Below are 13,388 nucleotides of genomic sequence, written 5' to 3'. Positions count from 1 at the left end.
CTGCCCCACATTTTGCAAAGTTTTAGAAGATATCTATCATAATGCTATTTGATTATGTGCGGATGCAGATATTTAAAATGCATAGACAAAAATAAAGCAAAGTTAGCGCAACACATAATGTATTAATATTATTCAATTGTTAATACATGAATGAAAGAGTTCTTGACTTGAGAAATCAAAAGCACTTTAGTTGAAATTCTACTGATGAAAATGTCCTTGTTACAAAATATTTTTCTACGATTGAGAACATTCCCTGACCTCAAAATGTAACTCAGTTCTGCCCCCTCATCAAAGCAGTCTGGTCAGCAGTTTTCACAACACGAAAACATCAATGGGGTTCTTGCTTTTGTTAATTACGGACATTTAATTGACCGTTATTCATTACTCTCGTATGACAGGTTGAAATAGCTGCTCTGAAAAATCCTACCCATATTCTGCTACAATCGTTGGTTAAATTAGAAAAAGAGAAAACAAAAAGGAGTTTAAAAAAAAAAAAAAAAAAAAAAAAACAGTCGCTGTCCAGAAAAGTGCCTTAAAAGCTGTGTGAAGGTACCTGCTGTTTGGGAGACCGGAGAACGACCAGTTGAATGGTTCCCCTGGCATTGCCCTCAGATGACATGGAGCGCCTCAGAGTCTCCATGGCGGCGTGGTTGGACCGTCCCAGCAGTGATTCACCATTTACTGCAATCAGCTGGTCGTTAACGCTCAGTCGACCATCCTGTTCAGAGAAGATTAGTGTGAGGGTATGTTTCTAACTTCCCGATATTTTAGGTGGGTTTGGTGCATTCAAACAAAAACAAAAGGTTGGTCTTCAAATTATTATTTCATAGGGCTACTATCCAGAGTGCAAAGAATTTAATATTGACAACAAAAATATCAATATAAATCAAATTCTTGCCTCACAAACCTTTGCTGTTGCATGTAAGGTTTTTTTATATGTTATATGTTAATATGTTTAAGGGACATCTCAACCCATGACGGGTAATTAACAGTGCTTTTGTTATTAAACACCCCCCGCTTCCGATTGTAATCCGTTTACAGCAATAAAATGTATGTTTTTTTTACCAAAAAAATAGCGAAGAGAAAAAAAAAACATTAAAAACAGTACAAGGAGAAAATGTGACATTTAATAAATAAGTCACATACTCTTTGGGGACTAATTAAGTTTTTGAAGAAAGAGGGAAAGGTAGAAACAGTTGAAACACTGTGAGAGAAAATGAGAAAGTGGTAAGGCAAATGGAGGGAGGGTGTGTGAGTGTGTGTTGGTGTGTGCACACGTGTGTGTTGAGGGGCAAGAAAATTGTAGAGTTAGCAATCTACTGAGTGGAGGAGCCATGATAAATACATAGAGCAGCTAATGGAATAGCCTCGGTTGGCACTAAATCACTTCTAAGTGTCTTAAATAGCAGCCTCTTATGAGGAGGAAACACAGAATAGTGCTCTGGAGGAGGGAAGAAGGAGGAGGGGGGCAAGGAGGATCTCGAGTGACTTAGACAATTGAGAAGGGTTATAAAGGAAACTAAAGCAATGCAAAGGGCGAAAATGAAAAAGATGAATGAATAGAAAGAAACACAGTAACACACACTTCAGAAAATATAATGAACAGTCACTTAGGGTCAGGATCGCGCTTTGACTCCCATAACACAGGCGCCGTATCTGGACTGACATCAATGCAGAAGTGCCACCATGTGCTCACACAGGATCAACACGTCATCACATCCAAAAAGATGTTTATGCAAAAAAAATAATAAAACAGCGCGTCTCCATGATGTTCCTTATTAATTTCTTCACACTGCAGCTCTATACATGTAATTTTAATTTGTGTACTGAAGCAAAATCTTTGAAATGATAAGATGAGCGGATCAGGATTTTTCATATAATTGAAGCCCCAGGCCCAGACAGCAGCCAAAACTCTTTAATGGAAATAGGTTAGAGCTCTCTACGACACTTCCTCATCTCCTTTCTTTTTTATGACTGTGTGTCAGTCAGCCGGACTCAGGGGACATCTGAGGTCCCGCCTCTGCACCGGCCTGGCACTGCAAAATCTCATCAGGTCCCTTAGCTGCATTTTATTAGCACACATCAACACAGAGGATCACACACAGACACAAAGACACACACGCTATTATGTATTGTGTTCCTGCTGAGAGTCTCCACTTTTCAATTTTCTCTTTTTCTGCTCTTATTCCGCCTCTTTTCATCTCCCTATTGTTCTATAATGTTCAGCTTTTCCCTCTTATATTCCCTTTCTTCTTACTCTTTCAACTGCTGTGTTCTGTCAATGGGCGTCCTCCTTCCCTCGCTACTGTCTGCCTCTCTTCCCTTCATGCCTTTCATACTCTAATGTGGTATCTCGTCCCAGAAGCCTGTTTCTCAACCAGTGGGATAGCTGAGCTGGCCTGCTCTATCTGCATCGACAGCTGTCTAAAAACTACTTCTGAGGCCACTTTGTGGAGCTGCTGTCTGGCCGCCCTGATCCCAGACCAGCTGTTTATCTACAATGCCACACTCAAGTCTATGCCTTCTTTTTGTGCAGTGCAGATCTGGAAGCAGCACCGAGGGGTGTAAGGAGCTCTGACATGCAAGGCGGAACAGAAAATTGAGGCCAAGTGGAGGAATCTCCAAAGTGCTGAAAGGGCGAGATGTTTTTTTTTTCCCCCATTCCTGTTGCACTCGGCAGTGGAAGTCCACAGAGTGATAGAGATAAGGCTTATGCAGTGTTGATGTGATGAGGCCTCCTGAGGTCACTGGGAGCCAAAGGTCAGGCTGAGAGGGGCTGCTGACCCACAGAAGGACAGGAAATGAGACAAAGAGGTGGGAAATGTGGAGAAAAGAGCGGATGGGATGAAATGACTGAAAGAGATCTGAAAGAGGAGGTGTTGTCTATTAGCAGGACTTGAAAAGCGTGAATAACCAAACTCAAAAAAAGGGAACAGAAACAAAAAGATCAAAAGAAGAATTCCCAGAATGCTCCACGCAGAAGAGATGCTCTTGATTCGAGTGGCAGCTTTCCAAAATCCTAATTAGTCAAAAGTCATAATGAGCTGAATAAAATAAGCTGCCCGACACTCAAAATGTTCTTGAAGGAACAGTCATTTTTTATGTTTGATGTATTTTTAAAATATAACAGTACCAAAACAGCTCTGTAATGATAATTATATCTCTTGAGATAAATCATTAAAAAATTATTTTAAATTTTCCCATTTTGCAACAATCAGAGTTTCAAATTCAAGCTATGTTTTTTTTTTTTCACTTTGTCTCCATTTTTGGTGTCCTATAGTCTCTGCTGGAACAAGGCACTGAATAAAAGTAAAAACAAGCAAAGAAACATGTATCTCAATTTTTTTTTTTATTTATTTACTTTTATTGTGCTTGAATTATCCCTTGTGGGAAATTTCAACATTTCACCCATCATAGATGTTGTGTTTTTAATAACAAATTAATGTAAAAAAAACTCTTTTCTTAGACCTGATAAAAAATGATCCATTCTCCTTTTTTTTTATTTACCCATCAGTTTTCCTACTTTGGCTTTCACTGTCTTGTACAACTATTATCTCACATGGAAAATAGAAGAGCTGTAAATATTAACCTTGTATGCAGCCCCTCCATGGATGATGGACTTGATGAAGATGCCGAGGTCCTCCCCTGTCTCCCTGGACCTGTTGCCTTTCAGACTGACTCCCAGGCCAGCTGAACCCGTTTCGTTGAGAGGGATCTCATACATGAGCTGCTCCCTGCCGTCCTCCAACATGAGACTACCGGCTTTTTCATCTTTCTGGAAAAGACAGACAGACGGACAGCCCATTTTAGGCTTGAAATGTTCCTATATTAAATGTCATTATGTGCTGCTTGTAAAATGCTTCGAGACAAAAATGCATAATCACCCAGTGAAACAATCCAAAGTCCTTGTTTTATAATATTAGCTGTGTATGGTCTCTGATAATTAAGGAAGGATCGCCAAATCTTTGTACTGACTTGTTTTACCTGGTGTGTTACATGCTTGAAACTCAATTTCTGGTCCGAGAAAAAGAAAAAGATTAAGAAGGAAGAAGGAAATAAATAAAAAGCGACTGCGAAAAAACAAAAACTGCGGGAGAAAAGAGAATCGTAAGAGAGGAGCAGGTGTTGTACTGGAAAAAGATGAACGTGGACTGAGAAAAAGAATAAAGCTGCTGTAGATAGGTTATTCCATTTGGAGATGAAAGGCGCAGATAGAGAGCGAGCCATTTCTAAAGGAAACATAATAACCTTTTCATACCTCCTCCTGGAGCACAGTTGGGGAAGAAGGGGGGAGGATGAGAATGGAGGAGGGGGAGAGACTATGGAGGCACAGAGGAGCATTTAAAAGTAATAACCCATCCCTGAGGTATACACACTTCTGCCGATCACACATACCCCTCCTAATTCTTTACATTTCCTCCTTTGCTTTCTAATCTCTCTGCCTCGCTCTACATCTCTACCTGCTCCAGCTCTCCCTCCGCTGCTCCCGTTCCATCCCATCACACCTCTCACTCACCCACTTCTATTTAATGTTGAGAAAATGACCACGGTGACAGTAACAGCAGTGCTACCCAGAAAAAAGAGGAATGGGGGGGGGGTAGAAAAGGAAAATGTCTGTCATTAGAACATGGTAAAATTGAGAGCGGGAAGAAGCTCCAGGCTCAATCAGCCAGGGAAAAGGGAGTCGAAGAGGAAGGATGGGGGGTAAAAGAGGATGCCTAGGTATGCAGCCACTGACCCGTCCTTTCACACCAAACTCCATTTAAAATTCAGTTGTCACTGTGATGTTTGCTCACTTTAAGCTCAGGGACAAATACAAACGGTACCTACTTGAAATACCCAGACGGACAGGGTTCAAACAGCATAGGTTTGTGGGTGTAGACTTTAGAGATGCAAATTATGAAGATCGCAATAGCCTTACATCAGGCATCCTGACTGAAGGATGTGGGAGAGTCAAAAGTGGCCCTCGGTGTAATTTTTATCAAATCCTCCCAACCGTGGGTTGGAAGTGCTGGATCTAGCCCTCAAATCTTGTCTCTTTGTGTCAGCGCTGCTTCTGCTACTATGGGTGCTTAATTAAAACAACAGCCTGTTAAAGCCTCCAGGCCGGGAGAGATACTAGTGTGAGTCAGAGATCCCAACTCCACTGGGCCAAACCTGGAGGTCGTTCCACACTGGAGTACAGCATGATTCCCCTCATCGTCCTCGTGCCATTTAGTCAGCGCTTTTAGTTTGAGTTCCAAACAGATGACGGTTGACCATCTGATTATCTGATCGAAGAATCAGACAGTTTGTGCGGACCTTATAAAACAATACTTTGCAAAACCAAAATCCAAAACAATGTCACGGTACGTTGAAATTAAAATCTCGATTACTTTTGAAATGTAAATGCAATGCTGGGGGCTTGCGATTGCAAGTGGCCTGTATTTGCTTCAGAATCTGTATATAGAGATTAATAAGAATGTAAATTGATTTTTATGACCTTTCCTTAAGAAGAAGTCCTTATGCAGGTACCGAAAATAAAGCCTAAAGCCACAAATAATTACTATAGTAAAAATCTCACTAACATTTTAAAAATGCTTGTTGACAATTCATTGCTTAACTGAAAACAAATGAGTAAATCTCAACTATTATAATCAACAGCTACTAAACAATTTACAATGGCAACAGCAATTATTAAATATGTATTAAATATACGCTATTACATGCGATAAATCTGAATACATAATTTACAGAAACAGGACTGACATAGATGTTTTCACCGTATGAAAACCAAATGAGGAGGATCACATTATTTGAGTCACGTCCCAATCATTTGCATGTGTGCTCAAATTTAGGAACATGATGATGACTAGATAAATTAAGAAATCTGCCTCCTTCAAAATGTCAAGCAATCTATTTTCTACTCCAGTTTGATACCAGACTTTCAGAAAAGGCTTATTTTTATCAACACGGCTCAGTACCACCGGAATTACAAAGGCATCTGAATGACTTCAACACTTGAAAGACACTTGAGAAGACTCGGGTGTCGACCTGGGAGGTTGCAAATACCTTTGTGATCAAGCTGCAACAACACAAGTTGAAGTTGGCCAAATCAGAGGGAACTCTGCTCTGAAGGCCTCGGAAAGATTTGTAAAGTTATTCTAACTGAAGCCGTAAAAACTCAGAGGGTTTATTTGCCATAACTCACAAAGAATCTGAAACTATTTTCATTGAATCAACAGAATGTTAGTGGTGGTTCAAATGCTGGCTGAAATGTGTGCACTCAAATAGCCCCTTTAATGTTGTTTCCGTGGGGGCAGCGTGAGTCTCCAGGGTGGCTGAGACCCCTTGGCTCCGATCTACGACCCCAACTCCCTATACAGTTAGCCCGCAGCAATGGCTTTTTAACAAGCTTTTAGCCAAGAGACAGACCACCCTCTTCAACACCCAAACGAGGAAACAAAAAGGAGCTTTTTCTTTCCCCCCCCCGGGGGTAGGGGGGTGATACGCAGCGATTACACACAGAGCCTTTTGTTGTTGAGGATTTGTAAATGGGGGTTTAAAAGCGGTGGGATTAGCAATGAGAGCGACATTCAATTAAGATGAGATCTCACCAGCGACGATGAAGCTGCCAATTAATCGCCTTAATGCCTGCCTCTTCACTGCTTTACACCTTTACCTCAAAATGAGGAGTGAGCAAAAAAGAAATGAACGATTGAAGGGTATTACCCGCGTGTTCTGAGAGGGGAGGGGGAATAATAATTGAATAAAAGAGGCACTTTCTCGACAAAAAAAAAAAAACATATCACAGACAAACACCTTGGACATGCTCACTGAGCAGACAGCGGCAATGGCAGTTCCTGCCTGATGACCTTCTTTTTCCTGTGAACTAGCCTCAACTGGCTGCTAACTGTGGGTCAGCCATGTGTAGACTGACCCCTCCATCCTGTCCTTGGCAAACTCGCAACTCTGTTAAGGACACACAAACACAGTCACACACACTCGTGCATACCCGACTCCCACCGAAACCCACAAAACCTATCATCTCATAAGAACCACTCAAACCTCTACTGTGAAACAAAACCAGGCGTCAAGACATAGCGCGTGCGTCAGAAATGCTGACAGGAATGAATTGTGATGAATACATTCTACTTGGCGAGTGTATGAGAGTGGGAGATAGGGCGGACAACTGCCGTCCTTTTGTACACCACTAATGAAGCTAATTCACAGGCTTTATTACAACCACTTCAGTTGAAAGAGTCTAGTGTTCCTTACAATGCCAGGCCTGTGGCATAGAGCATCAATCATCCGGTTGTTATCAGTGTGATGAAGTTAGCAAATAAACAACACCTTTCCTGTGCTCAAACCACTGTGTCAGCAAGTGTCTCCTCAGCAAGTTGTCCTTTTGCGAAAAACATTGCACTACTGACATGGTTGGTTTCATTTAGCTGGGCTGACCTTTGACCTCAATGAATCCCTCAATGAAGTATTACCATCAACAGACCACAAGTCCGTTGCAATTAACCAATGCAGTGGTTGTAAATGTCACTCTTGAAATGTAAATGTTAAGGGTTTCATTATACGTGATACATGTCTTTTGCCAAACAGAACTATGGACGTTTTGACAAACTACTACAGGGGCTGACACATCTAGCATCCTGATCTAAGTAATTTCAATGGTAATGAACCAAAATTAAAATCATGTGAACCATAAAAACTAAGTATTCTGTGTTAAGAGTCATGAAGTTGAACTGCAATGGACCTGCACAGGGTATGACACAAAATCATAGCTAAAAGACAGGTTATTACCAGTTAACTTTCAATAACAAGATAAATTCATGCCCAGCCGGGTGTTCAAATGAACAAAAGTTGTTGTATAAGACAATAAATGCTCAAAATTGGTTGATAATCTTTACAGTTTTCCAGAAATGACTGACTCAAATTACTTTTTTCATTGTACCTTTTACATTATAGCTGAAAGACACAATGGATTTATGCTGTAATTTAAATTCACTTATGGCACAAAAGTAAATACATGCCATTGATGGCCCTAAATTCCATTATGGACCTATCCCTTAAAATTCATACCTCCAGCAGATGAGAGTATATATCTATTTATTTACTTGCTTATGCATGTAAGACCACAATTGGGATGGTACTGGGGAAGCATGCTCAAGTAATTTCCTTCCAGGGCAGTTATATGAATTTAAAAGTCATGCAGTGACCTTTAATTCCTCCGAAACATTTAATTTTCGGTGTCACTTTCATTTTAATTCAGACTTTGGATATAATCATTTTGTTACAGAAAAGTGCTCTGAGTGATTATCTCACTTTTCATTTCATTCTGCTGTGGTGACAACAATTTTGTTCCGTCTGACGTCTTTGTCATGCCCAGAGTCACATGGCAATAATGTTTCATCCTCTGCAAATACATCTCTGAGTTTGTCTGTGACTTTTGGACTGCAGGCAATAATGGAGACAGTTAAGTGTGGTTGTTCTCAAGTGGTGAAGTCAAATGACCCCCATTTTACCCATAAGAAATATCCCAAATATATTTTACAAAAAGGAGTATTGATAAAAAATGCATTTCAAGCATCGTAAGAAAAGAAAACAAACGCCATTTATTAATTCGAGCAGGCATCAGCTAAAATGACAGGGTGTGAGTCTGCAAAATGCATTAAACATTAAAATGTACGTCTTGGGAATCAGATTTTCAAACTTATTTGTGCATTTCACCTTGCAAATGGACCGAGACTCCTTGTTTGTTGTCTTCAATTAAACAAAACTTAGAATCAATTTTATCTTTTGCTTACAGCTGCACCATCATCAGGTTGAAGCTACTGCATGTGGCTGCACATGTGGGGAATGTCCTTGCCCTTGAAAGGAATAGTGCAGCATCAGTAATTTTGTACTCATATTTACAATGGACTTCCTCCACTGCAACTTTCCTCTCTCCACACATATCCACGAGCCCCTTTTGGGTCTGTCTTGGAACAGAATAGTCAGGAAACCCAAGAAAGAGTGCAATGTTGCTTTTATCTTGCATGCAAGAGGGGAAAGCATAATACAGAGTTCATTACAGGTCTCAATCCAAAAGTGACCAACCGCTGCATCACTGTGTTTTTGTAGGCTTTTGGCTGAAAGAACAAGGGTCACAAAACACAGCGGAGGCTTTTTACTGGGCAGAAAAAAGGCAGGACTACATGCACGGTCAGAGATCAAGTCCATTTTGATCAGCATATCTGATAATAAGCAATAAATCTAATTCAGTCTTCTAATTTTATCAAGCAACTGGAAAAATTTCATCCAGACAAAATGTACCTAATTAAGACTAAATTAGACCTTAATTTATGCACTACAACATTAATGTTGCAGAATTCTTAATGGAGCTGGTGGCTCTCTGTAACTACTAAAGGTGAAACTATGTTAATGAACTGCCGATTTCTACTTTCAATTTTTTTAACAAATATGCTTTTCCATGAGATAGTAATCTTTTAAAGGACGAATTGATATTAAGTAAGCACGGACAAGCAGACACTACCTACTCAAGCTAACATCTTCGTTCAACCGACGAAGCAGCTGGCCATGTTTACTAAATGTGTCTGTGTTTCCAGTGAACTTGCTTTGAGCATCGTCTTGCTAGTGTATCACATTATATCCTACGACAATTCTCTATTAGACCCCAGCAGAGAGTCAACTAATTAAAAGGACTGAGGCCAGAGATTTGAAGGGAGTTAAGTATTTCTATTTTTGTGTCAGGCATCGAGTGTGACAGCTTGAGATGACTGTGTGTATTTGGACACATGCATGTGTTTGTCACCATGTAGTTCTTTCCTCTGAGCTCGTTTTGTATGTGTGCACTGCATTTATGTAATTGTTGGCTGTTCAAGAGCCCAAAAAGAGTGATACAGAACCAAACCCGGAGCCTGTGATCTGCGTGTGCGTGTCTTTGAGGTGGAGGAGTGTGCTGAAGATAAGGGCCAGATCTCACAGGGCACAAGCAACTTCAACAGCCTTGATAGAGACAAGAGTGAAGGCTCACTTCTACTCTTCTACCTCCCTACCCGCTATTCCCAGACCGCAATTCTCTCCCTAATGCACAAATACAAGCAACTGTTAGATCAAGACTGCAGACGCTCTTCAAAGTGCACTTGTTATGCCAAGATTGCCAGGCCATTAATGAGGGCAAACTATTTTTGGAAGCCGTCACTTGGCTGTTTAAAGATTGTGTTTGTCTGTGCATGCGTGTGCGTGCTGCCTATGTCTGGGAGCACTTGTGTTTAAGTTCTATCTTGAACTTGGTGTTCAAGAATTTGTGTGCATGAGGGTGTCTGCAGCTGCTCTGAGGTGTGAATATGCATCAGTCACTACAAAGCCCTTCACGTCTTCCTCGCAAGAGAGGAAATAATCAGAGGAACGAGAGAGGACAGCAGGGTGAGAAGTAAAAATGTGCAGTGAAAAACTGCAAACCTCACATAGCTTGTACTTGAAACTGTGTTTATTGATAAAATCTGTGCTCCGCCAGGCTCAGTCATACTATGTCAACGTCACACCAAGGACGGTGACTTCTGACCTCTGAACGGCCTCTGCAGGTAAATGGTCATTTAACACCCGCGTTTTGTGGATGTGCGTGGCTATGCTCACATGTTTCCTGTGGTGCCACTGCGGCATGAGTGTGTGACCTCCCCTGGTATCACTGTGTCAACAAACCAGAAAGGAACAGGAAGGCAGAAGAGTGTTCTAGGCGTGTTTTACATGTTCATGTTCATGTTTATGGTTAAAGGTGGGTTTACATAAAGGTTTTTGCTTCTTCTACAGAGCAGATAGTGGCACTACACAGAAGAAATGTTATAAAAAGCTGACCTACAGACAGAGGAGGGAGAGGTGGAGGGGATGGAATCAAAAGAAAACTAAAAAAAAAAGAGGGCAAAAGTCACAATCACCTAGGGAGAAAAATGATCAACAAAAGCAAAAGGAATGACAGAAGGACAGAAGAACAAGTATGAGGACACTCAAACAAAAAAACGCAATGTAGTGTGTGAGGAGAGGAGGCTGTGTTTTTGTGTGTATACACTCTTACCAGCTCTCGAGGCAGGAAGATGTCCTCCTGCCGTGCCACGACCATGTTCACATTTTCTCCCTGTTTGGTGCTGCGCAGCATGGCCACTAGTTCCTCCTGGCTGCGGCCTGTCATGTCCACTCCATTCACCTATACAAAAAAAAAAAAAAACACACACACACACAATTAAAGCAAAGTGTATTATCAATGAGCAGTACTCCACTAAGATGTACCTGACAAAGAAAATAAAAAATCAGCTCCACCGTGTTTAAATTGTCTGTTCATTCAAATCAGATAAGAAAAACATGAACTGACAATAGCTGTGCTTATTTAACTTTAGATGTTGCAATTGAGTCAGTCACACAGAGTGATGGAGTGCTGGCAGTGTTGAAGGGAATCTGTCCGGTATCAGGTATTTACATGGATAAATAATCACATTATAGGTGGTTAGCTTTAAGTCTCGGCATCAGTCTTAACAATCAACTCAATTGTAACGGAATTGTGAGCAAATTATCAACCAAATTATGGTTATCTTTCAATGATTGCACATTTAAAAATAGCTCAACCATCATATATACAAGGACAAATTTACACAGTACCCTCTCTCTGTCTCTTTTACTCTCATTGTGTCTCTGTCTATTTCCCTCACTAAAAGTCAACCAACCTTAGCAGTTAGTCAGCAATCAACTTAAACAAGTAATAATCGTGCTACATCGTCCAAAGAGATGTAGAATGTCATTTTTTGGATTACAGACATGATAGGCCATTCCATACCAAATCCTATTCGTGCCTGATTAGAGCAATTAATTAACTATTTACTATATATATTTTCTGTTGCTTATAATAAGCAAAAACTGGTCAGAGAAACAATGAGCAACTGTTCTTGTCGAAATCTTGTCATGGCAACTGAAATGTCATCACTTAGACGTTTCACCCACACAAGGCTTCATTTCTTGCCACTAGTAATGATGAGTCCCCTGTTACCGCTACTTCTTGGACTGTCGGTAGCTGTTCTGCAGGAGACGGTCCAGCTGAGGTCTATATTACCTCAAGGATGCGGTCTCCAGGCTGCAGGTGGCCATCTTTGATTGCTGCCCCACGTGGCAGTATATTCTTGACCAGGATTGGCCCAGGCCCATGGACAGAGGAGTCCCTGGTTACTACGGTGAAGCCCAGACCCTCAGGGCCTGTAAGAGGGTAGAAAAAAAAAGTTACTCTGGGCACTGGGGACATCAATCCCCCTGCAGATTAGTCTTAATTATACATTTTATGAATTTTTAGTTCTGTTTAATTGAATTTGCCTTCACATCTCCAAATTCAGTCACTTTTTTTTCCTATTCTGTAACTATCCTCACAGGCCACAGAGACTTTCTATCCCTCCCGCTTGAGCCTTGCCGCACCCATTGCGCCCTGCTGCACCCAAGTTTAACATCTTACCCTACATTAACTTCTGTTTAAGTGCCTGTTTTCCTCAAGGGTGGGGGGGGGGGAGGGGTTGCTTGGCTCTGGACCTAAGCTGCTGGGAGTAGGGCTCTCTCCTTGCAGGATTAGACAGACTCTGCCTTTAATTTCACGTGTGAGCAGACCTAACAGTGGGCAATGAAGGGAGGTAGAGGGAGAAGAGGGGAGGAAATTGGGGGAAGGAGGGGAAAAAAAAAGACAGGAGTCTGAAAGATATAACTCCCATCTCTTGCCTCCCTTCCTCCCTCCCTAGGGATGCAAGTGATTTCCACAAAGATTTTCCTTGTGCATGTGAGCCTGTCTCTACGAATATACTAAGATACACGTGCATTTGTGTATGTGTGTGTGTGTGTGTGTCTATGTGTGTCTGTGTGAGGTCGCACACATGCATCAGCCATCAAACCCCCAGAGCTTCCACATTCTCCCTTTTTCACAGCCTCACAAGCCCCAAGCCATGAGTGAAATGTGCCACAGTGTGTGTGTGTGTGTTTGTGTGCAGGGAAAGCAAAGTCAGTGTGGCATACTAAAGGCAGTGAGCGATGCTATCTGGTCGCTAAGCTAAGCCTCTGCCTGCCCTACATTAGCGCACCTAAACCTCACCGGCTGTCAATCATGGACAGAAAGACCCTGTTGCTGAGGGAGAAGGTGTTGAAAACCCTATCATATCCTCCGCTCTGATCTTGCATCAGGTGAAAGGGATAGAGAAAGGCAGGGAAGAAAAATCCAAAAGACGGATGGGGTGGGGAATGAGAGAAAATAGGAGGGATAAAATGGCACAAAGAACAGAAAGAAATCAACAATAAAATAGTAGTCAATAAGCCTTTGAGCTGGAACAGGAGAGTGTGCAACCCTGTTTCTATCCTTTTATCTAGATATCTATTTGCCT

The 13,388-nt window shown here is 41.4% G+C and overlaps 1 protein-coding gene across 3 annotated transcripts in view; it reads right to left on the bottom strand.

Moving 5' to 3' along the window:
- The window catches only part of pard3ba (par-3 family cell polarity regulator beta a), a 158,507-nt gene that overhangs the window by 89,443 nt on the left and 55,676 nt on the right, over nt 1-13,388 (bottom strand). For all 3 annotated transcript variants that reach the window (XM_086148140.1, XM_086148141.1, XM_086148142.1), the window contains 4 exons: nt 12,089-12,228; nt 11,063-11,191; nt 3,590-3,775; nt 554-718 (listed from right to left, as the gene is read on the bottom strand). In XM_086148140.1, coding sequence (XP_086004266.1) covers nt 554-718; nt 3,590-3,775; nt 11,063-11,191; nt 12,089-12,228 — 620 coding nt within the window. The remainder of the gene's footprint in view (nt 1-553; nt 719-3,589; nt 3,776-11,062; nt 11,192-12,088; nt 12,229-13,388) is intronic.

The sequence above is a fragment of the Fistularia commersonii genome, chromosome 6 (genome assembly GCF_037954325.1).
Source record: "Fistularia commersonii isolate RoL2024-O1a breed Wild chromosome 6, RoL_Fcom_v1.0, whole genome shotgun sequence".
Lineage (NCBI taxonomy): Eukaryota > Metazoa > Chordata > Actinopteri > Syngnathiformes > Fistulariidae > Fistularia > Fistularia commersonii.
The sequence above is the reverse complement of the archived record's forward strand: the minus strand, read 5'-3'. Positions and strand labels throughout refer to the sequence as shown.